This window comes from Arvicanthis niloticus, chromosome 8 (genome assembly GCF_011762505.2).
Source record: "Arvicanthis niloticus isolate mArvNil1 chromosome 8, mArvNil1.pat.X, whole genome shotgun sequence".
Taxonomy (NCBI): domain Eukaryota; kingdom Metazoa; phylum Chordata; class Mammalia; order Rodentia; family Muridae; genus Arvicanthis; species Arvicanthis niloticus.
The window spans coordinates 16592186-16615529 of record NC_047665.1 but is presented as its reverse complement, the minus strand read 5'-3'; the positions used below and the strand labels follow the sequence as shown (position 1 = coordinate 16615529).

Genomic DNA, 23344 nt, shown 5'->3' with positions numbered 1-23344 from the left:
TTCATACACACCAGAAGAGGGCACCAGATCCCATTACAGATGGTTGTGAGCCACCATGTGGTTGCTGGGACTTGAACTCAGGACCTCTGGAAGAGCAGTTGGTGCTCTTAACCACTGAGCCATCTCTCCAGCCCGAAACAATTTTTAAAAATGTTTAAACTCTACCAAAACCTGCTCTTGTATCAGTGGTGATCAGGTGTCATTTTAAAACATAAGAAAATGTGATTTAGCAGTAGCACACACTGACTTCTCATTCAGATTGAATATTCACTATTTGAAGTGGGTACCAACATGCCATTTCCTCCTAAGCCTCAGTGTTGAAGGCCAGCTTTGACATCACAGGTAAACTGAGGAAGAAGGCAGCAAGGTGTGACCATTGGGGTTGGTGCTGATAGCTGCGACTGGGAACTCTTGTAACTCTTAAGGGGCAGGCAAGAAAGAAAAGGAAAAAAATCATGTTGGCCCTTAATTTGCTATATAGTGGAAGATGAGCCTGAACTCCCAATCTTTTTGGCCTACACCTGCCAAATACCGAGATTACAGGTATGGACTACCACACCTGGCTCTGCTGTCCCATTTCTTGCTTAATAAAGTTGTCTACTAGTTCTGCATATACAGCCAAAGAACCCCTGACATCTCTTGACCTTTTAGGAGACCATGATGTCAACACTATTTTAGGACAAACCAAAGGTCATTTAACCAGACTTTCTCATTTTATCAGGAATGAACGGCAGGGCTTTTACAGGCACCGGACTAGCGATGACATAGCTTTGCAAACTGACAGCAAAGTGTTTGCCTTACAGCGCCTCCTCCAGTTTTAATGCCACACATACAGATGGCTACAACCTAGGCACATAAAAGTTCACGGGAGTCTTTGATACTTTTAAAGAATGCACATAGGGCCAGGCACAGTGGCACACACCTTTAATCCCAGCACTCTGGTGGCAGAGGCAAGTGGATCTCTATGTGTTTGACGCTAGCCTGGTCTACAAAGCAAGTCCAGGACAGCCAGAGTTTGTTACACAGAGAAACCCTGTCTCAGGAAAAAAAAAAAAAAAAAAAAAAAAAGAAAAAGAAAAAAGAATGCACATAGGATCTAATGGTAGGATGTTGGAAAACCACTTTGGAGATGCCCCCAGCATGCTCAGTGCACACAAGGGCACAGAGCCAATGCTAAGAGGCCATTCTAAAGGGTGACTATAAAACGAAAGTCCTTTCCAGATAATAGGGTCGGAGCTAGGACAGACTTGGAGCTTTGCTCTAGGGTCTCTTTAGGCTTGTGTGGGACTTGATATCTTCCTAGTGTTACAGTGAAGGTTCTCCCAGGGTTTCTTAGTATCACTGTGGTCGGACCCCAGACACCTCAGAACTTGGTGACCTTACATTTGAGTCCTTCTTCTATGGGTGTACCCTAAGTTGTCCCCTCTGTAGCCTGTCCTCAAGGGCATCGGTGGGACAAAGGCTGTTTCTTATGATCAATGGGGAGGGGCTGCACCATCACTATTTTACTGCTATTGAGGGCAATGTCAGACACAAAAATGGAAGTCCTGGGGCAGGGCATCCAGGTTCAGCTGGGATGACTCGAGAGCATGGTGGTCTGTTCTCATATATCTTCTCACCTTTAAATAGTAAACCAGAAGCTCGTTGAGGGCAGGGTCTGCATTCAGGTTGACGAGGTAGCACTTGTCATCCCCCACCTTAATGCCAGAGGTCTCCAGGGAGATCCCCATGCTCTCCAGCTGCCGCTGTCTTTCCTGGTCATAGAAACAGACAGAAGCAGAGATGCTTTGTTGTTCTAGTCACAAGACGTATCCATGGAAAGAGTAAGTCACTGCTTCTGGGGACAATGCCAAATAGATGACACATTCTACCCAGCTCAACTAAGTTTACTAAGGACTGCAGTGTAGGGCACGACAGTGTCACAGGGCACCGCAGGTGAATCACACAGTGTCGGCTTATAGAAACTGAAGGTTTGGGAGAGAGAACAAGACTACTTAACTAGAATGCAAAACAGAGTATCGTTATGCCAAGGAGGGCTAGGAAGGGCTGCATGGTTTCCTGGGAGGGCCATCATGATGGGCTGAGAGAACAGGATGGGCTGAGAATGTGCAAGACAATTCTTGGAGCATTGGATGAATATCAACAGGAAGAAGCAAGATTAACTGTTTAAAAAGTGATCCCTGGAAAGCACAGCAGACTGTGCAGAGGACGATTTCAGGGGCAAAGAACTCCTAGCAAATGGGGAAAACAGTGGGAGACAGAGTTGGAGGAGGAGGTAGAAACCTGTAATGACAAGTCTTGGCTCCACCTGTCCATGTAAGACTTGTGCACTAGAGTGTAGAACGTGGCGGGTACTATCTATGGCTGGGAACACCGTAGCCAATAAAACAAAGCCGGCCTCTCATGGAAACACATGCTCTTGTAAGAGGAGACAAGCAGAAGCTATGCTCCTGAAATGCACAACGTGACCCTGGGCACACTCCGGCTTTATTACCCTTGCCACAGCCCGTTTCAGTGACTGCTCGTACAGCGTCTTCCAACAGGCACAAAGAAGCACATGGTGAAAACCTATTGTGTGGTGTGTTTTAAAGGTTTCTGCCAAGCAGAGCTCTCAATGCCAAGAGATCTAAAAACAAAACAAAACAAAACAAAACAAACAAACAAAAAAAAACCCAAAAAACAAAAAAACCCAAACACCCAAAAACAAAAAACAAAAACAAACAAAAACCCAAACAAAACAAAACAAAACAAAAAACAAAAAAACCCAAAACCACCAAAACCAAAAAACCAAACCAAACCAACCAACCAACCAAAACAACCAAAGCCCTGCTCTATCACAAGGTGGACTTTTGTTCCTATGAGGGGCAGAAAGGAGGAAAGAGCCCCCCGGCCTTGCTCATTCAGTGGAGTGTCCCAGCAGAATGTCACACAGGAGCACACAGACTGCTGAAAGACGGGAAGCTGGTGCTTTAACATGAGCTCGGCAGAGAGAGCAAGGCCCTGAGGCACCGGTTCTCAACCTCTGTGGGTGAAGGGCCCTTTCACGGGGGTCCTATACTCAGATATCCTGCCTATCAGATATTAGATCGTGATTCACAACAGTAGCAAAAGTACAGCTACGAAGCAGCGACAAAAATGATTTTGTGGTTGGGGGGAATCAGCACAGCATGGGGAACTGTATTAAGGGGTCACAGCACCAGGAAGGTTGAGAAACACTGCTCTGGAGGGTTTTAGAGGAGGCAGCAGGTGGAAGGAGGCTGACTCGTGAGCCCACCTGTGCAATCTCTTCCGTCTTCCTCAGCTTCTCTTCCCACGTCACTGTTAGCTCCTTTATCAATTTCTCAGACTCTTCGAGCTTCTCCTTCAGCTCGGGGGCCTTCATGGCCTTTAGAATAAACCAGAGACATCAGGTTTCACAATCTCTCCAGCACTGTGTACAGAATATATCGAATGGTATCCTTGTCTGTGGTACTGGGGGTTGAACACAGGGCCCTGCACCCTCTGTATGCAGCTATAAGCATGCTAAATAGTGATGAGCTATATCTCAGAATCCTTATGTCCTTCCTTGGCAAGTAGTGATAGTCTCTCAAAAGCAATTAAGTCACACACGGTCAGCCTGGGCCTTGGACTTCACTCATTACAGTAACTGGAAGAGGAGGACATGGTTGCTTGCTCCTTTAAAAAAGAGGCAGAAAAAAAAAGCAAGCCAGTATATAGAGGAAAAAAAAAATCAATAAAGACTAACAGGTGTTTCATTTAAAGATTGAAAAAAAAAATGCTAAAGTTTATCTCTGAAATATCTCAATATAGGGAAAATGTTATTTAAGTGGATTTATTTATTTGTCAATAAGACAGAAATCAATAGTGTCACCCATAAATATCTTGTGGCTACAGTAACCACTTAGGAACCTGTCTATCAAAAAGACTCAATCTCCAAGACTAAGGGAAAGGATGCTTGGATTCTCTGAAAGCCTTGTGAAAACAATTTACAATGTTAATTTAAAAACAAAACAAAAAAAAACCACCACACACTGTTCTTAGGATTTCCCTTTGGAAGTTCAAAGGCCACGTGACCGACTGAAGCAAACAATTAGGCAGTGACAGGAATGACATCCTTTTCCTCCTGTCTGCAGGTTGCCAGGGCAGCAGTCGGGGTCAGTCACGTTGTTCTTTACAATATCTCTTGGCCCACAGCAGACGCTGCACACTGAAATGCCGAGTCACATGGATATGACCCAGGGCTGCAAGCCAGCACACCCTTACCCATCAGACGCCCAAGTGAAGGGACATCAGCAACAGGGCACAGCAGACAGGCATTACCTCAGCCTGTGAGAGCTGCTCTCTCAGTTTCTCCACTTCCTCTCGAAGCTCTCGGATGACCTTGGCATTGGGGTCCTCATTCACGACAGCGTGGTTCACAATCCTCTTGGCTCTGTCTGCGTATCGTAGCGTGGACAGTGTCTCCTCATAGTTGTCTGCTGCTGGGCTGATGGTTGCTATCATAGAGGTCTGGCTATTGCCTCCTAAATTGTCCTATAAAGAATTTCAAATAGCAGCACCTTGTTGAACACCATCTCATGCCAGCACACGATAAAAGCAGGGAATAGCCACATGGACTTTGTTCTCCCAGAAGAAAATGTAAAATGACTGTGTGTTAACATTTTGCACACCGTTTTATAAAAAAGATGAAACGTGGCCTGTCTATAGCAAATAAATAGTACCTGCCAAAGGACATTGTGACAGAATAAAGTAATAATAAAGAAGCATTGATTTGTGTCTGTATGCTGTTGTGTGGCACATGCATATGAGTGTGTGTGTGTGTGTATGTATGTATAGGTACGCACATGAGGAGGTAAAAAAAGCTATTGGATGTCTTCCTCTGTCACTTTTAATTCCTCTATAGTATGTCTCTAAACTGGAAGCCAGGTACCTCAGCTAGGCTGGTGTTTGGCAAGCTCTACCATCTCCATGCCCAGCTGTTCACATGGATGCTGGGGACTGGAACTCAGAGACTCAAGCTTACTCAAGCAATGGGTCTTACCTGCTGAGCCATCTCTATACACTCTACAAAATATCTTTGTTGTGCATCACTAAGAATTACAATGGCAGTACTGTGTGCCTGGTTAGGCAATACTGTGTGCCTGGTTAAGCAGTACTGTGTGCCTGGTTAAGCAGTACTGTGTGCCTGGTTAGGCAATACTGTGTGCCTGGTTAAGCAGTACTGTGTGCCTGGTTAAGCAGTACTGTGTGCCTTGTTAGGCAGTACTGTGTGCCTTGTTAGGCAATACTGTGTGCCTGGTTACCCCTACACACTTCTTAAACAGCTATTACTTGACCGGGCGGTGGTGGCACACGCCTTTAATCCCAGCGCTTGGGAGGCAGAGGCAGGTGGATTTCTGAGTTCGAGGCCAGCCTGGTCTACAGAGTGAGTTCCAGGACAGCCAGGGCTATACAGAGAAACCCTGTATCCAAAAACAAAAACAAAAACAAAAACAAACAAAACAAAACAAAACAAAACCCAAAACAAAGCAAACCAGCTATCACTCTGGAAACAGCAAGGTTTAGATAACTATGAACTGTAGGTTAACAAATTACCTTAAGAAGCCAAGTGAGAACCGAATCTCGATAAGGAACGAATTTGTTTTTGCCTTTGCCAGCAGCCTGGTCAGCCAGTGACGATATAACCAACCCCAGGGTTGTAAGTGATCTGCCACAAGAGGAGCAAAAATTAAGTTTTTCAGAATGTTTGCTTTCATAAAACAACAACCTTTCTAGAAAACAAGAATAAAATATGCAGAACGGTTAAATCAACAGTCAGTTAAATCTCCAATAATTTCCCCAGAAAGCCAAGAACAAAGAGAAAAGTAAGCCATTAGCATAAAATAAAAAATTGAGAATTTCTAAAGGAAAATATTATGCTTAATTACAGCATTTATAAAGTGTGTATTTTAGAACCTGGAAACGTGCAATTATAAAATCATACTGGAAAGCACTAATTCACTCCAAATATTAAAGTATGGATTACTTCATCTTCAGGTCAGATTGGGGCCCTTCAGGCCTCTGCTCTTGCACCAGGCAGAACAACCCCCATAACTTAGCTCTTAATGCTGGCCACATGACTCAGTGTGGGGTTAACAAAGTTTCACAAAAGCGAAGACATGCCCAAACAGAGGACAGCATCTGACTTCGCTCTCAAACTCTGCCACTCAAAGGAGCATGGGTAAACACTCAAGGTTTTTTTTGTTTGTTTGTTTTTGAGACAGGGTTTCTCTGTGTAGCCCTGGCTGTCCTGGAACTCACTCTGTAGACCAGGCTGGCCTTGAACTAAGAAATCCGCCTGCCTCTGCCTCCCAAGTGCTGGGATTAAAGGCATGCGTCCCCACCGCCCGGCCTCAAGGGTTTTTAAGAAAACCACAGAAGCCTCTTCAGAAATCAGACAAAGCTAGCGCTCTCTCTCTCTCTCTCTCTCTCTCTCTCTCTCTCTCTCTCTCTGTCTCCCTCTCCCTCTCTCACACACTCCCTCTCTCCCTCTCCCTCTCTCACACACTCCCTCTCTCTCTCTCTCACACACACACACACACACACACTAAATTCTAAATTTTGAGAACTTACATCTGACAGTACCCAAGGATGTCTATACTCAGCTGTCTAGACTCATCACTAATGACGCATAATCCTGAGACCTAAACCATCAATCACCATCTTGGGAACCTGTCAGAAATGCAGGCCCGACCCTGCTGAAGGGTGGCGTCCAGCAGGATGCAACCACACACATTTGACAACCTTTCCTGGTGGTCCAATACAATCTGCCTTCGGAGAAACACCGACTGTGTTTTGGTGTGTAACTTGTGCGTGGGTTTAAAGGAGTGCCTTCTGGGGCTGGCGACCAAAGGCAGTGGGGTGGGGGGCGGTAGAGGGTGGGGGCGCTGCTGCAGGAGTCTCCAGCAGGACAGCAATGGTTGCTCAGTGTTGGAGGGTGAACAGTGATTCCAAAACTCTTTTTCATTCTACCTTTTCCTTTGTCTGCGGTTAGGAAACTCCTAATCTTTAGATCTCTTATCAGCTCTGGAGTAGGACAGAGGAAGAGGGAGGGGCTAAGAGGGAGGGGCTGACAGCAGGGAAGGAAGACCTGTATGGAGGCATTTCTAAGTAGCTCTGCTTTGTTTTCATTGGGTTTGGGTGGAGCTGCGGATGAAGGAAGGGCCTCATGGCTGTTCTACTTGAGCTCCACCCATTGTCTCCCACAAACCATGGTATTTAAAAGTAGCAAAACTTTAAAAGCCACTTAACATGTTATAATGGAGAAGTTGGGATCAAAAAGAAAACAAATGGGGGCTAGAGAGATCGTCAGCAGCTAAAAGCGCTTGAGAACCCTGAGTTAGAATTCTAGTGTCTGTATCACCCAGCCCTCTTCTGGCCTCTGTGGGAACCTGCAATCAAAGGACCTTACACAGACATAGACACAGTCACACAAACACAAAGTCTCAGACTCAAATTTAACAAAAAAATTTTTTTGTTTCTTAGACAAAACAAGCTAGTAGGCTCAAAAACAGAATTAAAGTAGCTATAACAAATGCAACAGATGAGGGGAAGAATTTGAGTTGTAATTCAATTTTTTCTCTTTCCTTTTTTTCTGCACCTTAAAACTTTAATCACAAGAATTCTTCCCTCACACGTAGATTTCTGCATTGTTGAAATCTGTTTTTTTTTTTTTTTTTTGATATTGGAGTACATTCTTAGTGAATGTGTTTATGTTATATATCTATCATTTTAATGGGCATTTCTTCTTCGGATTATTTGTTCCTTGGTAAACGTTTTGCATCTATTTTCTGTTTATTTTACACTTTGGAAATGATAGACAAAAAGCAAATTCAAGGGATTTTCTTAAACAGGTTCAAAATGAGTAGAAAGAAAAAAAAAAAAAAGGCTTCTCGAAATATCCATAATGCATCTGGCCTGGGAACTGCTAAGGAATTTGAGTTCATTGGAAGGTCAAAAAGTGGGTCAAAGAAACAAGGACCCTGATGAGGAGCTGCTCTTTAGGGGTTGACCAGTCTTCCCCGGAAACTGACTGTGGGTAGGAACGCCCAGAGGAGTGAGAAGAGGCACCGTGCACACCTGCCCTGATGCCAGGCGCCATTCACACTCTGGATTTTGAAATTGATAGTGACCCCAGCTGAGAGCCAAGCCTCTTAAAACTACCAGAAAAGGAAGCCCCCAAGAAACTCGGTGTGGACTGCACAGCAGTTGTTCTGAAGAGTCCGTTAGGGGCTAGGCAGTCAGGACAAGGCTCTAACTCCTGAGCAGCAGGCCTAGGCTCAGGCTCTCCCGCAACAAGATGGCATGAACCAGGTAAAGTATCCAAGAAGGGAAAATGAAAGACGTACTAAGCTTATAAATTATAAAAAGTTGCACGGCCTAATCCTAGAAGTGATATATTTGAGTATTTCCTGAATGGAACCCAGTTTTAGAAATAGTATTGTACACTTAAAAAAAATTTTTTTTCTGAACTGGGGGTCAGTACTATACCATTGAAATAAACCCACAGCTTTCTTTTGTTCTTCTTTTCCCTTCCTTCCTTCTCTCTCTCTCTCTCTCTCTCTCTCTCTCTCTCTCTCTCTCTCTTTCTTTCTTTCTTTCTTTCTTTCTTTCTTTCTTTCTTTTTGTGTGTGTGTCAAAGACAGGACCTTACTATGTTGTCCAGGTTAGCCTAGCCCTGAATTCACTCTGTAGCCTAGACAAGCCTTGATGTTGTTTCTTTTTACCCCAGCCTCCTAAGTGACCAGGGTAACGATCTATGAAGACACTTTACCACAACAGAAGAGACAGAAACAAGATTAGGAATAGTTTGCCACGAGGCTGAGAACACAAGTGAATGGCTGTCCTCATCCGGGGGCCTTGGGAAGGGCATTCCATGAACTCAATCTGTGTGCAGAAAAACTGAGGGACCAGAGTCCAGCGGCAGGGAATGGCGTCTCCATTCCACTCTCACCCGACAGGTGGAGTTGCCGCCTGGCATTCTGGCGGACAATTTGTCACCCTGCCTCCACAGGAAGAATGTCTGCAGAGAACCTCTATCTGGTACATTCCAGGGTAGCTGCAGTCACACGGTGCCTTGATGCCTTTGTTCTTTAAACTCGAGGAGTGTCCCACACTTAAAGCACTTAAGAGCTTTGGGAGAGACGAAACCCCTAAATCTGTGGCCCATTAAACAGGCACTGAAGTCGTGCGAAGCTGCTGACAGGTCTGCTCAAGAGGATTATTAATGCTTCATATAAAGAAGCCGGGCCGAGAGACCAAGAGCACATTTACAAAATACATCAGCAATTTCTTTAGCTTCAGCATCCGGCTGGTCATGAGGCTTAGAAAGCCATTTGTGGGACAGTTTTTCCATCTTATTAACATGGTTAGCACACGCTCAGCTTCCTGGCTGCCAGCTGCTGTCCTATGCACCTTACAAGAAACCGCTGGCTGAATCTTCACTGTAAATGTACCTGATTGACAGCTTCCTTAGTCTCTTAGAGGAAGAAACTGAGGGAAGGTTACATGGCAGGTTTGGATAACCAGGAAATTGAAGGGTCTCCTCTGGGAAGCCCATTTTGACCCCACCCCTCCAGCTACCAATCACCTCTGCTGGGTTCTCACTGTTCTCCACACGTTTCTATGGCAACCTATGTCCCAACACATCAGCTCCAAAGCTCTTTCTGCTCCGCTTCCCAAAGCCAGGGTCTGCAATTCACTCTACCCTGTGTTCTAATCATCGTTCATCACACACTTGCTAAAATGGTTCTGCAAAGTTAAAGCCTGTACTTCTCATCTGAGATCCTTGAATGTACGAGTGTTTGAAATTTGGGAGTCTTTGAAAATTTTGTATTGTATTTGTTCTATACCCTATAACCTCCTGGAGGGATCTTGGACAGTTTCCATAATAAATAGAAAAATATCCATGTGAGTAAACAAAGATCATTGTAGAAACCGTCCAGAGCAGTGGTTCTCGACCTTCCTAACGCTGCAACCCTTTAAGACAGTTCCTCGTGTTCCTTATGGTTATGACCATAACCATAATATTACTTCACTGCTACTTCATTTTCCTACTGTTACAAATCATAATGTAAATATCTGATAGGCAGGACATCTGCTATATGATCCCCAAAGGGGTCAGGACCCACAGGTTGAGAACCACTGGTTTAGTGCAACAGTCTAGCAGTTAACTCATGAGAGTGATCTTGATTTTGCTTCCTCAGGAGAATTCCCGTGCCTCCTGCTTCCAGAGCGGCGGTGCTCTCTCTCCTGACCCAGAGGTTCCCTCAAGAGTCACCATCCTGTTGTCATATATTATCACAGATGTCATGGCTTAAATCTACACATGGCTTTATAATCTTACAGAAACTCAGATTGCATACCACCAAACTAAAGCCAAGGTGTTGGTGGGTCTGCATTCCCTGGGTGGGTGGGTCTAGGGAACTGGGTGGGTGGGGTCTAGGGAGCCCCCATGCTATTCTATTGTCTCCTACCTTCCACAGGTCCCCCCACTCCTAACTCTCGGTCCTCTCCTCCATCTTCCAGCAGAAAACAAGTCAGGTCCCTCGCTCCCCTTGCTGTGTCTCAGGCTCACCCTCATCTTTCATTTGAAGGAGCCTTTGACAGATAGGGTCTACTTGGATAATCTCTACTAGATCTCAAAGACCTGACTCTAATTATACCTGAAGAAGTCAAGTCCTTTAACATGTGCACCAGTCTTGGAACTTACAGTGTGGAGCTATTTGGTATTGTTCGGGCTACGCACCAAGTCCACTCATGATTCACGTCTGATGGGTTTTCACTTACGTGACTTTTCCAAACATCAGCTCACTAGTATTTAAACCACCTGTTGTATCAGCAGACACAAAATGACCCATTCTGTGCCTTACATAAGACAAGACACGTGAAAGCTACAGAGGGCATCAAAAGAACAGAGGTCCCACCTCACAAAGCAGCAGGAAGGCACACATACCATTTGTCAGGGACCTTGGTGTGTAGGTTAGGAAAGGAGCAGAGTTCAAGAAGAACTCATAAGTCATTGTGGAGAAGTCACTAGGGGATCTAGACCACGCTACCATGAAGCCTGGAGGCAATCCAGTTCAGACTAGTCAGGATTTCTTAATAACTTGGTATCTATATACGAGGAGGCATCACTAATATCCATGCTAGACCAAAGAATCAGACTGTGCCAGGCAAACAGCACACAGCCCCTGGAGTGTTCCAGCAGTCAGACCCAGGAACTGCACTTAGAGTCCTAGCTTTACTACCTGACTGCTGTCTGCCTGGGTTTTCTCATTGACCAGATGAAGATACAAAATACATCTTAAAATGCTGATGGCCGGTTGGGCTGAAGAGATGACCCAGACACTCTACTAGAGAACTAGGGTTAGATTCCCAGCATCCACATGGCAGCTCACAATTGCCTATACCTTCGATTCTAGGGGACCCTCTTCCGGCCTTCCAGGTCACCTGCAAGCATGCATACATACACAAATAAATAAATTAAAAAGAGAATGCTGATGGGCAGATCAGATGAGCTATTACTGAAAACTCAGAACCTTTCTAGGCATAAGGGAGAACTCAGACAGACAGACAGACAGACATAAAACGGATACTAGTATTGGTTACATCAAGGCCACATACATGCATTCTAGATTCTCATAAATTCTTCTGTTGCCTTGCAAGCCTGTCTGCAGAGGGAGGGTGTATCAGTAGCAGGAAATGAATTCCTAACAAAGGGATGCTCTTTGCTTGGTCCTCCCCACCCCGCCTTGTGCTTCTGTCTCTGCTTTCCCACCCTCTTCTGGGTTCTGGGTAAGCAGAACAGCAGGGCCGTCCTGGCCTTCGTCACGCCCTGTCATGAAGCACAACAGAGTCCCTACTGATGAAAGCCGGAGAGAAGATGACTGCGGTAGGGGGCTTACCCCCTAAAAAGGAAAGATTTTGCCAGTATGTGCAGCTGTGTCTGTCTGATAAAGGGGATGATGTCTCACATCTCCTCTTCTGAGCTTTTATATGCTAAGAGCATTCTGTGCCAATATTATGTTACAAGGTCAAGTTGCACGAACTTGCTCCTGAATATATTCCTCACCGTCACATTCTGCTGAAGACAAGACCTCAAATTACAATTGATCAACAGAAAGAGATAACAACAACTCTGAGCTATTTTCTGTAGAACTCGGAATAATGATAGCAATTATGTTGATTACAGAAACAGTCCTGAGGTAATTAGTATTTATTCTGTGCAAACCACACACCAGGCATTGCTCTAAATGCACGATGGCATTTAATCTTCAGCAGCCTGAGAAAGCTGCTACTGTTCGACCTCCCCTCTACAGATGGGGAAACTGTTGAACCACTATCAGGGATTGAATGTGCTTGAAAATTTGGTCCCCAGCTGGTGGCGCTGTGGTGGGAGGTTGTGGAGCCTGTGGGGGATGGGTGGTGGAGGGATGCGGAATGAAGGGTGGGGCTGATCCCTGGAACTTAGGCCTTGAGGTTCCCCTGGTCCACTCTTTGCTTCCTGATCTACCCATTCAGAAGACAGCAAGTTCCCACAGCCTCAGCCACTCTGTTGCTTTCCGCTGAGATGGGCTTTCAGCTGTGAGTGCACACATAATCTTCCCTCCCTTCTGTCGCTTTAGCCAGTTGTAATAAAAGTGACAATAAAGATAACTACTACTACATCTATGCTGAGCTGGGGACCCCCTGTCCACACAAGACACACAGGCACTGTACCACTTGTGGAAGAGCAGGGCTATACCACAGGACTTTACTTCAATAAATGTCCTGTACAGAAAAAATTGCAGACTGCCATCTGTCTTCCTTCAGGCTTACTGAAGTTACAAAGTTACAAACACTTTAACCATGTGTCAGAACCACTGGATCCTTATAATGCAATGAGGCACTACCCTCCCAACCTCCATCGCAAAACAAACAAGCTTAGAACTTAAAGTCATCCGGTTGCTCAGGTCACCTTACTTGTTAATGTTGCTGCCTTCTTTCAGCCGCTCGCCTGCAGCTCCGGTCTTCGACACTCTCTCACTCCCTGCCAGGTCGACCAGGCTCACCTTGCTGACTTTCTCCCCAGAGTTCTAATTGTAGGAAATAAAAGGGAAACAGGTGAAGGAAGACACATAGATACTGACGCATTCACCGGTACTGTGATCCACGCCATCACAAAGAGCTTGGGATATTAACCTGTTCACAGTTATTTCTGCCAGCAAATTGCTTCCTAGTAAACAACTTTTAGACCTTTGTATGCATGTGCAGTACGTGTGTATGTGTGTCCATGTTTATGTGTGCGAGTACCAAAGAGTAACCCAAGTGATGGCCCTCACCTTCCACCTTGTTGAGCAGGGTCTCCCTGGTTCACTGCAGTGACCCAGGCTAGCTGGCCCAGGGGCTTCTGGGGATTCTCCTGTCTCAGCTCTCTCCTCTCATTCACTATGGGAGTCCCGGGGTTACAGAAGTTCACTGTAACATTTGATTTAACATGGGTCATGGGGATGAAGCTCAGGCGCCCATGTTTGTGTGGCATGAGCTTTACCCACTAAGCAATCTTCTGAGCCCCTAAGTGAAAATTTAAGAAGGTAAAGAAATCTAACATTCTGCTCTGCAGCTGAGAAGGTTTTCCAGACATCCAGGGTTGTCGAAATATTTCCAGGATAGTCAGAAGTCTAGACTTTCAGGACAGTCAGAAGTTAGAGGTCTTATGGACCTTGGAGGAAACACCAGCACATGAAGCTCCTTTGCATTTGAGTCAAATTCTGACTTTTTGAGATATGGATTTTAGATAATATGTTGCAGTTTCTTTTGTAACATCTCACAGTAGCCATGAAATAGATTTGATTGTTTTTAAGGGAAATTTTAGTAAGAAAGAACACATATTTAAAAGTTTTTTTGGAGATATCATCATGGTAGTTAGGATGTTTGTACACAAAATCCATTTTTCTTTCCCAGACAGTCTCAAGAAATAGAGGATGGCCTTAAACTTCTGATCTTCCTGCCTCTGGGATTTATGCAGCAGTGGAGAATCAAACCCAGGGCTTCACACATGCTAGGCAAGCATTTGACCAACAGAACTATATCCCAAGCCCTGAAAAATCCAACTGAAAAATACCAGTAGAGAGTCGGGTGGTAGCAGCACACGCCTTTAATCCCAGACTTGGAAGGAAGAGGCAGGTGGAGATCTGTGAGTTCAAGGCCAGCCTGGTGCTTAGCCTCTGAATCCAGACATGACACACTTCCCTATTTACACTCTGAGCTCCCCAACCTTGACCTGTTCTGCCTTGTCCCTCACCCCAGACTGTAGGTCATACAGCGTCTGCGTGATGATGATGTTGAACACGGCATGGGAGCGGCTGCTTTCCTCGTTCATGTTGGTCGCTGCTACTGTTCGAGACTTATTTCCCTCAGACATCAGTGACTCGATGTCCTAGAGGTAAAGACCAAGAAAACGCTGTGAGCAAACACAGGGGTATACCCTCACACCTAGAGACATCCATAGACATAGCTAGCTTCTTTTCCACACAGCGTGGCTTGGACCTTCTCCCCACTCAGAGATTTCATCTCTTTGCCCTAGCTCTTCTTGCCCTGTGAACATCCCATTTGCTTTCTCGTAAGTTCCCAGACGAGCAGACACTGAGCACACTCAAGGACAGTTGTCACCCCATTTAATTCTAACCGGCCTGTGCCTGTCACCCCAGTATGGTTGCCTGTCCCCTGCTATCTGTCTCCCTCTGTGAGCAGCTCTGGCTCTGCAAGAGGAGGGAACTTTCTCTTTTATCTTGGTGTCTCCATCATTCCTCAGAAGCAGTTTGGCTCCTATGAAATGTTTGCTGAATGAGTGTTATGAAAGGAACTCTCGGCACACCAAGATGCTGAAGTTCATGGAGATCATCTAAGTTTCCCCATGGCTAGGGAGAGGCAGCTCTCCGGTGCGAATGGAGTTGCATCACTGTTATCCAAAAGTGACAAGGCAGCAGGGACTGAGCTCCATCACGATTAGCTGGGAAACAGACTTAGTCAAAGTGCTGACTCAGCACCTTTGAATCAGACAGGCTTGTTCACATCAGAACCTTCCAAGCATTTAAACTGAAGGGTAAGTCCAAATCCAACTTGAGAAATACAGTGTGTTTTCATTTAAATAGCTGCATGATGGCCCTCATCTTAGTTTTAGCTTTACTGCGTCTTAGATGATAATGGGTAATCATAAGATAATCTCTTATACATCCTAAGTAAATACAGGGGTCCATTCATTTATTTATTCTCTCAGTCATCTGCTTCTTCAGCAAGAGAACTAGAAACCTATGTTGTAAGACTTCCAAGGTAATGACTGTAGAAACCACAGCAGGACATTATGTCTGGGTATAAAAGTCAAGAACTGGAGAGAAAACAGATCAGTCCTCGGATAAAGCAGTGAAAAGAGGGGAGCCTGCCTTAGAAATCAATGCAGGGCCTCTGCTTACAAGAAGGGAGTTAGTTACAGTTAACTACCAAATACCAAGTAGATGACCAGAAAGCTCAGAAGGACATCGCTAGCCACCTGGGGGAGGCATTTCGATAGTGGCAAAAGGGAAACAGTCTGCAACCTGAGATTGACAGACCTTTTGGCCTCACTGTGAACTCTTCACCACGAGGCAGCCAGAGTGTGACTGAAGGACATTGTTCTGGGTGTGCTGATCTGTATTCGTGATGAGGAGCATTGATACGCCATCCCATACCCACAGAAAAATGTTTTCACTATCATTTACTGATGTAATGCTTTTTTTAAAAAATGAGATTAAAAAAAAAAAAGACTCTCACCTCAAAGCTGGTGACAGCCAGTTGAGATAGACCATCGACATAAGGCCCCAGGACCTTATGCTCTCGGACTTTAAGAGACTGCCTGCTCCTATAGGAGGAAGAAGAATCAAGTGAGTGAATCTTACCACACTTGGAAGCTTCTCCTTTGCCTTAAGCACGTAGACATTCAGATTACAAACCCAAAGGATCTGAGATTAGAAGTTGCTCTAACGGCTACTTTATAGCACAGCAGCAGTCTGCATGAGAAATGCCTTACACTCTGATTTTAAAACGTCTCTCTCCGATCCCAAGGATGAGGGAAACCAGCACACAACCCTGGCTGGGCTCCCGCAGTGGAGACTGGATAAACCTACACATTCTTCATAAGGAACATCTTCAATTCCTTTTGATAATCTATTTATTGGGAATTCCAAACAATGTATTTGATCATACTCTTTCTCCTCACCAGCTCCTCTCATATCCTCCCTACCAACCAGGCTTCATTTTTTTTCCCTCTTCCTTTTTTTTTTGTTTTGTTTTTTTTTGTTTTTTGTTTTTTTGTTTTTTTGTTTTTCGAGACAAGGTTTCTCTGTGTAGCCCTGGTTGTCCTGGAACTCACTCGGTGGACCAGGCTGGCCTCAAACTCAGAAATCCGCCTGCCTCTGCCTCCCAAGTGCTGGGATTAAAGGCGTGCGCCACCACCGCCTGGCTTTTTTCCCTCTTCTTTAAGGTTAAATTTTTTTTGAGCAAATAATAATAATAAGATATTTTTTAACTTTACTTTTCCAAGTTTCACTGATGTATGTTGGTTCCATGTGGGCAATTTTATATAGAAAGTCAGCTGATAACACAATTGTAGCCACTGATGTCTGATACTTGAATTAGCTCTGCTGATGACAATACTGGGGCTCTAGTTACTTTGTGTGTGTGTGTGTGTGTGTGTGTGTGTGTCTGTCTGTCTGTCTATGTGTGTGTGTGTATGTGCCTCTGTCCCTGTCTCTCCGCCTCTGTGTGTGTGCCTGTGTAGTGTGTATGCCTCTGTCTGTGTGTGCGTGGACACATCGACACTAATATACACATGGAGGTCAGAGGAAAGTGGGTTCTTCCCTTTTCCCATATGAGTCCCTGGGATGGAATTCAGGTCATTGGGGCCACCATGAACCACTTCACCATCCTTTTAGGGATCTTGTGAATTTTAAATGGTCATCTCTAATTTCAGACCCATTAGATAGTTACCAGACCAATGAGCTTTAAAACTTGAAGCTATTAGGTATTTTCTGTACTGCAGGTACCATCTTTTTCATGGCACATGGTATTTAATCGTCTTTCAAAGAGTTAATGTCTGATGTCTCTCAGATGTGGGTAATCCTGGTTGCTTCTGAAACACTTGGCAACGTTTCAGAAGCATTTTTCAGGTGTCCCGTTTAATCTTACTTTTGAAGATGAGAAGTCAATGTAACTATAGCAACTCTGCCGGACTCAGGGACCGAACAGTCTGATAATCAAGACTGCTACTGTCACGTATACAACCCAGCAGTGGGCTCACTCTTACCAACCAGATTCTATATAGCTTGACCACATAGTAGGAATTAAGCATAGGCCTTTATGCTGATATTGGGAATTCTTGCATTCTGTTGGCACTCTAGTTAATGAAGCAGGTGCCTCCATATCCTGTGACTCACAGTCCTATCCCCAGAAGAATCCTCTAGAAACTTCTGTACCTATTTCCCAGTAAGCCTGCGCATGAACACCCAGAGCAACACTATACAGGGACCTGAAGCCTGCGCAAGCGTGCCCAGAGTAGCACTGTATAAAGATGAGACATGAAGCCTATGCATGATGGGAAAGGAACAGTAATCATGCAACGAGATGTTAAACAATAGTAAATACTATCACATTATTAACCCCGATATAAAAATGAAAGAAATGAATATATGCTGGTGCTGTTTATACAAGGCTAAGAATTGTACAACATCATGGATAAATGCTACAGAAGAGAAAGAGGATGGTAAATTTAAAATTCCTAGTAGTATTTACCTCCAGGACCAACAGGGAAGGGAATAAGAGTCCAGGGGAACATAGAGAAAGATCGAAAATTACTGGCTAGATTCCTCTTGGTAAAACAAGTGGGTGTGTAGGCAGGGGTTGGTTTTATTGCACTTTATATCTGACAAGTGTTCTTCTGCATAAACAGTTAATAATTCTTTAAAGTAAACACAACCATTTCAATGACTGGAGGGGGAGGCATTCTTGAGGTCTATAATGTTACTGTTAAAACTCTTGCTTTCATTGGAGACCACAGGGCTGGAAAGTGGGCAGACATGTTACATATCCCACAGCTGCTAAAACTATTGGAAAGTATTTAATGATAGAGCAAAGTGTTCATTAAGTTACACAGGAAATTCTGCATATCTGTTATTTATCAAATAGCTTGACGACCTGAGCTTGTCCACACACAGCATGTCTGAAACACAGCAGGATGACACACCCAAGTGTTAACCAAGGTGACTCTTGAGTGGCAGGGTTAAAGGTCAGCTTCATTTCTTATACTGCACCTGCTTTCTATATTATGTTCCAACTATCTAATTAGTTTTAAATCAATGCAAAGCTTGACTGGAAAAAATTGAATTTATGACTCAAACTCACCTGGTTTTTAATCACCTAGTTTTGCTTGTTTAGATTTTTTTCAAGGCAGGGTTTCTCTGTGTAGCCCTGGCTATCCAGAAACTCACTCTATAGATCAGGCTAGACTTGAATGCAGAGATCAGCCTGCCTCTGCCTCCCAAGTGCTGGGATTAAAGGTGAGCCACCATCACTTGGCATCACCCATGAAGGACAAAGATGCCTGGGTTTCACCTGCGTCTCCCGAATCACTCAGAATGGGAGTGGGCTGAAGCCATTAAAGATCCTCCCACATGCTCCCAACACCGAATCAGGGAAGGAATGATGGCCACAACCCTCCCACCACTTCACCTCCAATTTAGAGTTGCTGTTTTCCAAAATAAATGCAAGGACCAATGTGCAGTTACTAGCACAATTTTCTGAGTCTTTGAGATAGGGTCTCACTACATAACTCTGGCCTGGAACTCATTCTGCAGCCTAGGACAGCCTCAAATAGGTGGTGATCCCCCTCTGAGTGCTGGGATTGGAGGCATACATCATTCAATTCTATAATTATTATTTATCTTATGTGTTTGAGTATTTTGTCTGAACACATCTTTGCACCATCTGTGTGCAGAACCAACAGATGACAGAAGACGGTGACAGATCCCTCAGGATCAGAAGTATAGATGGCTTGTTTAGCCACCTTGTAGGTACTGGGAATGAAACCTGGGTCTTCTGGAAGAGCAGCCATCGTTCTTAACCACGGAGCCATCTCTCAGCAACTACAACTTCATTATAATGAACTGTCCCTGATTACAAAAACAATGCCAGTGGTAAAAACATCTTTTCACGCGCTGACGTGAGTAACTTCACAGTATACAGCTGACACATGGAAAGGCTTTGGGGGTGCTCCTCATTTTTAGTATATGAACCAACATCGGAATGGTGAACAATGGCCCAGATATGTAGACGACCTGGCAATTTTAATGTTACGATCATTTAAAATGGCTCTTCCTAAGTTGAAGTTTCATTTCAAGCGCTTGCTTACCCTTTGGGGTCCAGGAGGTCCCGGACCTTCTCATTATAGATTTCCATATATGATACTTCGACTTTAAAGGTTTGTGACTCATTTTGCTCCAGGGAGATCCTTTGAAACAGAGCACAACAGAGCCTTGGGATAAGGCCTAGTTGCTCTGCATGGCCCATCATGGAAAAGGACTTTCCAGAACCTGGAAAAGAGCAAGAAAGGAGTGTGAGGACAGGAGAGAAAGCAAGCAGATGCTTCGGCAACACAAGATGATCCTGCTCTAAGGCCAAGGACACACAGAAAAAGTGGGGTGCATTTGGATCTCAAACCGAGACCTCTCAACAACACAGTTACTCTCCACACTAGAACCCCTGGTCTATCTCTGTAAGGTTGGGACTGTCCACACTAGAACCCCTGGTCTATCTCTGTAAGGTTGGGACGAATGTCTAGAGATGCAATCACTAAAAATGCACCCCAGGAAAGCAAGCAAGGGAAAATCCCATGCATTCATTATGTAGTTCGGAAAGAGCTGTGCACATATGAATGTGTGTACGTGTGCCTGTGCGTGTGGAGAGCAGAGGCCAGCTTCTGTTGTCACTCCTTTCTACCATCCTTATTATCTGAGGCAGAGTCTCTGGCCTTGGAGCCTGCCAGGTCATGAGACTGACTGGCCAGTGAACCCCAGAGACCTGCCTGGCTCTGCCTCTGAAGCACGCCACCATGCCAGGTTTTCTATACGAGTTCTGGTGAGTAAAGAAGTGATGTCTACATGCTTACAAGGGGAGCCTTTTGTAAGATAAGCAATTTTATCAGTTCTTGAAAGAGTTTTACTAGGTGTGGTGGTTTGAATATGCTTGTCCTATGGAGTGGCACTATTAGAAGGTGTGGCCTTGGAGGATACATGTCACTGGGGGGCTGGGCTCTTAAACTTTTCTCCTAAGCAGGTGGGAGCCAGTCTTCTCCTATTTGTCTTTGGAACAAGAGGTAGCCTGCCTGGATGCTGCCATCCTTCTGCCATGATGATAATGGACTGAATCTCTGAACCTGTAAGCCAGCCCTAACTAAATGTTGTCCTTTATAGGAGGTCATGGTGTCTCTTCACAGCAATGGAACCCTAACACTGGGACACACATTGCAGACACAGTAAAATCCCAGCATCACTAAGCAGCCTGTCATAGCTAGTCATACCACATGCTAAATTACCTGTATTCTCTTCCTGGGTTTCTGTAGCCATGTGACTCAGGGGGAGGCAGCATTATTAGGAATCACTATTCATTTCTACTCTGAAAGAACAACACCTCAGAGTGGTAATAGCTGGGCCCCAACTGTACTCTGGATTTGCCTGTTCTGCTCTACCTGCTTCGGGTTAGAATCTATCATCATTTTGGAACCCAAATGATGGTGAAGTTTGCGGTGGGCGGGGGGGGGGGGGCTCTAAAAATATTGTATTGATTCTGCCAAAATATTTATACTGTGAAACTGATGATTGCTTTTCCAGTTCAAACACAGGTTAAAACTATAATGTAAGAAAATGATGCTTAACAATACCGAGCTAGCCGTGCTCATTAACACCGAGATCAGGCAGTTACCAGAAGCGATGTATTTTCCAAAAGTGGGGTAGCTTTGATTGCATAAGTCAGTTCATCCCAAGATCTCAGGAGAATTTTCTGCATTTCTCAAATTCCCCCAGCCTTTAAATGTTAGGAAATTATATATATTTATTTAGTCTTTTAATTTAAACAACAGGGGTTAAATCCAGGATTTTGCAGGTGTTAGGCAAGCACTTGTCCACTGAACTACATCCTTTCAAACACTTGTTTATTATCATCAGCTACTAGAAAAGCAACATCTTACCTGTCTGGCCATATGCAAAAATACAAGCATTGTATCCCTGAAAGGCTTTCTCAAGAATTCCTTCCCCGAGGCACTTGAAAACAACTTCTTGACCTAGAAAACAAGACAAACATTTAAGGCTTATTGGTTTTATGTGCATGGGTATCCACAGAAGCCAGAAGAAGGTGTCAGATTCCCTGGAGCTGAAGTTACATGTAGTTGTAAGCCACCTGATGTGGGTATGGTTTCTTAGAGCAGAAAGTACCTTAACTGCTGAGCCCAAACAGATACTTAAAAGTAAAATAAAGAAAGAGTGATTTGTGTTGAGATGTGTGTGTGTTTTTATAAAAAAAGAGATACAGTTTTATTTTATGTGTATCAGTATTTAGCCTATAGGTATGTGTGTATGTATACAACATATGCAGTTCCCTCAGAGGCCAGAAGAGGGCACTGTATCCCCTGGAACTTAAGTCACAGACAGTTGTGAGCCACTGTGTGAGTTCTGAGAACTGAACCTGGGTCCTCTGCAAGAGCAGCAAGTTGTCTTAACAGCTGAGATATGGGAAGCCCTCTACTGATGTATTAGTAATAACCTCTTAGTACCCTCCTCTCAAAATTTACTACACAGCTATAAGAGCTGAATGAATGCAGTTTCATATAGATGGGGCTTGCTTTGTTGCCACTGTTGATGTCAACTTCATAATTCCCAGTGAGCCTCCTATCCCAGCCTGCTTATCAGCCCAGACTCTAGGCATGGATAGCCACAGCTGGCTTACAATTTCAGTTTTGGTCCTACATTACTGTTGCATATTTGGATAAACTCACAATTCTATACTGCTGCTTCTTTGACATTTCTTGGGGAGATTCAAGTTTCCTCTCCATTGTTAGCAGGCTGTACAAAAGCAGCGTCAAAGTCGGTTTCCTTTTCTTCTTTAGAAATTGTATCTAAATGTTATTTAGTACAAACTGTCTTGTCTCCCCACCTGGGTTCAGTTTCCCGCTAGTGAGAACCCCCAAGTGTATTTCCTTATGCCTGCTTCCTCCCTGTGAAAGGTGTTTTGCACAGTCGACTGCTAGGAAACTGCTCACTGGTGGTGGTGGGTGGCAACGGCTAATACGGACTGTCAGTCAGTATGACAGGCTCTTAGAATCTGCAGGCAGCAAATATCTGGGCACGCCTTTGAGGGATTGTCTGGATTAAGTTATCCATGGGGAAGACCTTGAAAGTGGGCAGGAGCATTCCATGGGCTGGCATCCCTCCTGGACCGAATCAAAAAGAGAAAACGAGCTAAGCAGAACCGCTCATTGCTCTCTCCTTCCTGACTGCCAGCACAGTGTGGTCACGGGCCTCTCGCTTCTGCTGCCAGGCTTACCCTGCCCTGTCATGATGGAGCTCCTCGGGAATTCTGAGCCAAAAGGACTCCTTCCTTCCTCAACCTGCTTTGGCTAGGGTACTTGATCAGGACAACAGGAAAAGTAACCAAGGTGTTGCCATTCACCAACTCACAGCTGATCCTGACAATAGGAAAAGTAACCAAGATGTTGCCATTCACCAATTCGCAGGTCCACTTCATCTACACTCCCACAGGAAGACAAACACAAGTTCTCTTTCACTAACCCTTGCCTTATCTCAGCTCCTGAGGCTTCTACCAACTGCGTAGTGGGGAGACTGTAGTCTAATAAGCATTCAAGGTGGCATGCCCTTTCCTCACTGACTATCGAACAGCTAAGAGAATTACATTATACTTCCTTTCCCCATGTTCCTATGGTTACTAGGACATTTGCTCTCACGGCATCTGCAGGTATGACTGGCTTATGTACTGTTTCCAGCCCTGGGATGAGCACACCCTGATGTCAGAGATGAAAATCTCATTATCTTTGTAATCCTAGTGCCCAGTAGAAAATGCTTAATAAATATCTGTTGAAAGATGGAGTTGGTTTAATCGCTTTGTCCTCTGTATATTTGAAAATCTCTTCATATTCAAACACAACAAACCGCAAGCTACTGGTGGCATGTTTCCCTTTGACAGGAAACTGGATAGGATTTTAGCACTGCCGTGTGGTGTATCAAGA

The 23344-nt window shown here is 44.6% G+C and overlaps 1 protein-coding gene across 6 annotated transcripts in view; it reads right to left on the bottom strand.

The window, feature by feature from the left end:
- Kif13a (kinesin family member 13A) overlaps positions 1–23344 on the bottom strand; it is a 181131-nt gene that overhangs the window by 62284 nt on the left and 95503 nt on the right. For all 6 annotated transcript variants that reach the window (XM_034509712.2, XM_034509711.2, XM_034509713.2 and 3 more), the window contains exons 5-13: positions 21293–21385; positions 19460–19640; positions 15829–15916; positions 14324–14458; positions 13003–13115; positions 5596–5707; positions 4321–4533; positions 3275–3385; positions 1620–1754 (exon numbers count right to left, since the gene is read on the bottom strand). In XM_034509712.2, coding sequence (XP_034365603.1) covers positions 1620–1754; positions 3275–3385; positions 4321–4533; positions 5596–5707; positions 13003–13115; positions 14324–14458; positions 15829–15916; positions 19460–19640; positions 21293–21385 — 1181 coding nt within the window. The remainder of the gene's footprint in view (positions 1–1619; positions 1755–3274; positions 3386–4320; positions 4534–5595; positions 5708–13002; positions 13116–14323; positions 14459–15828; positions 15917–19459; positions 19641–21292; positions 21386–23344) is intronic.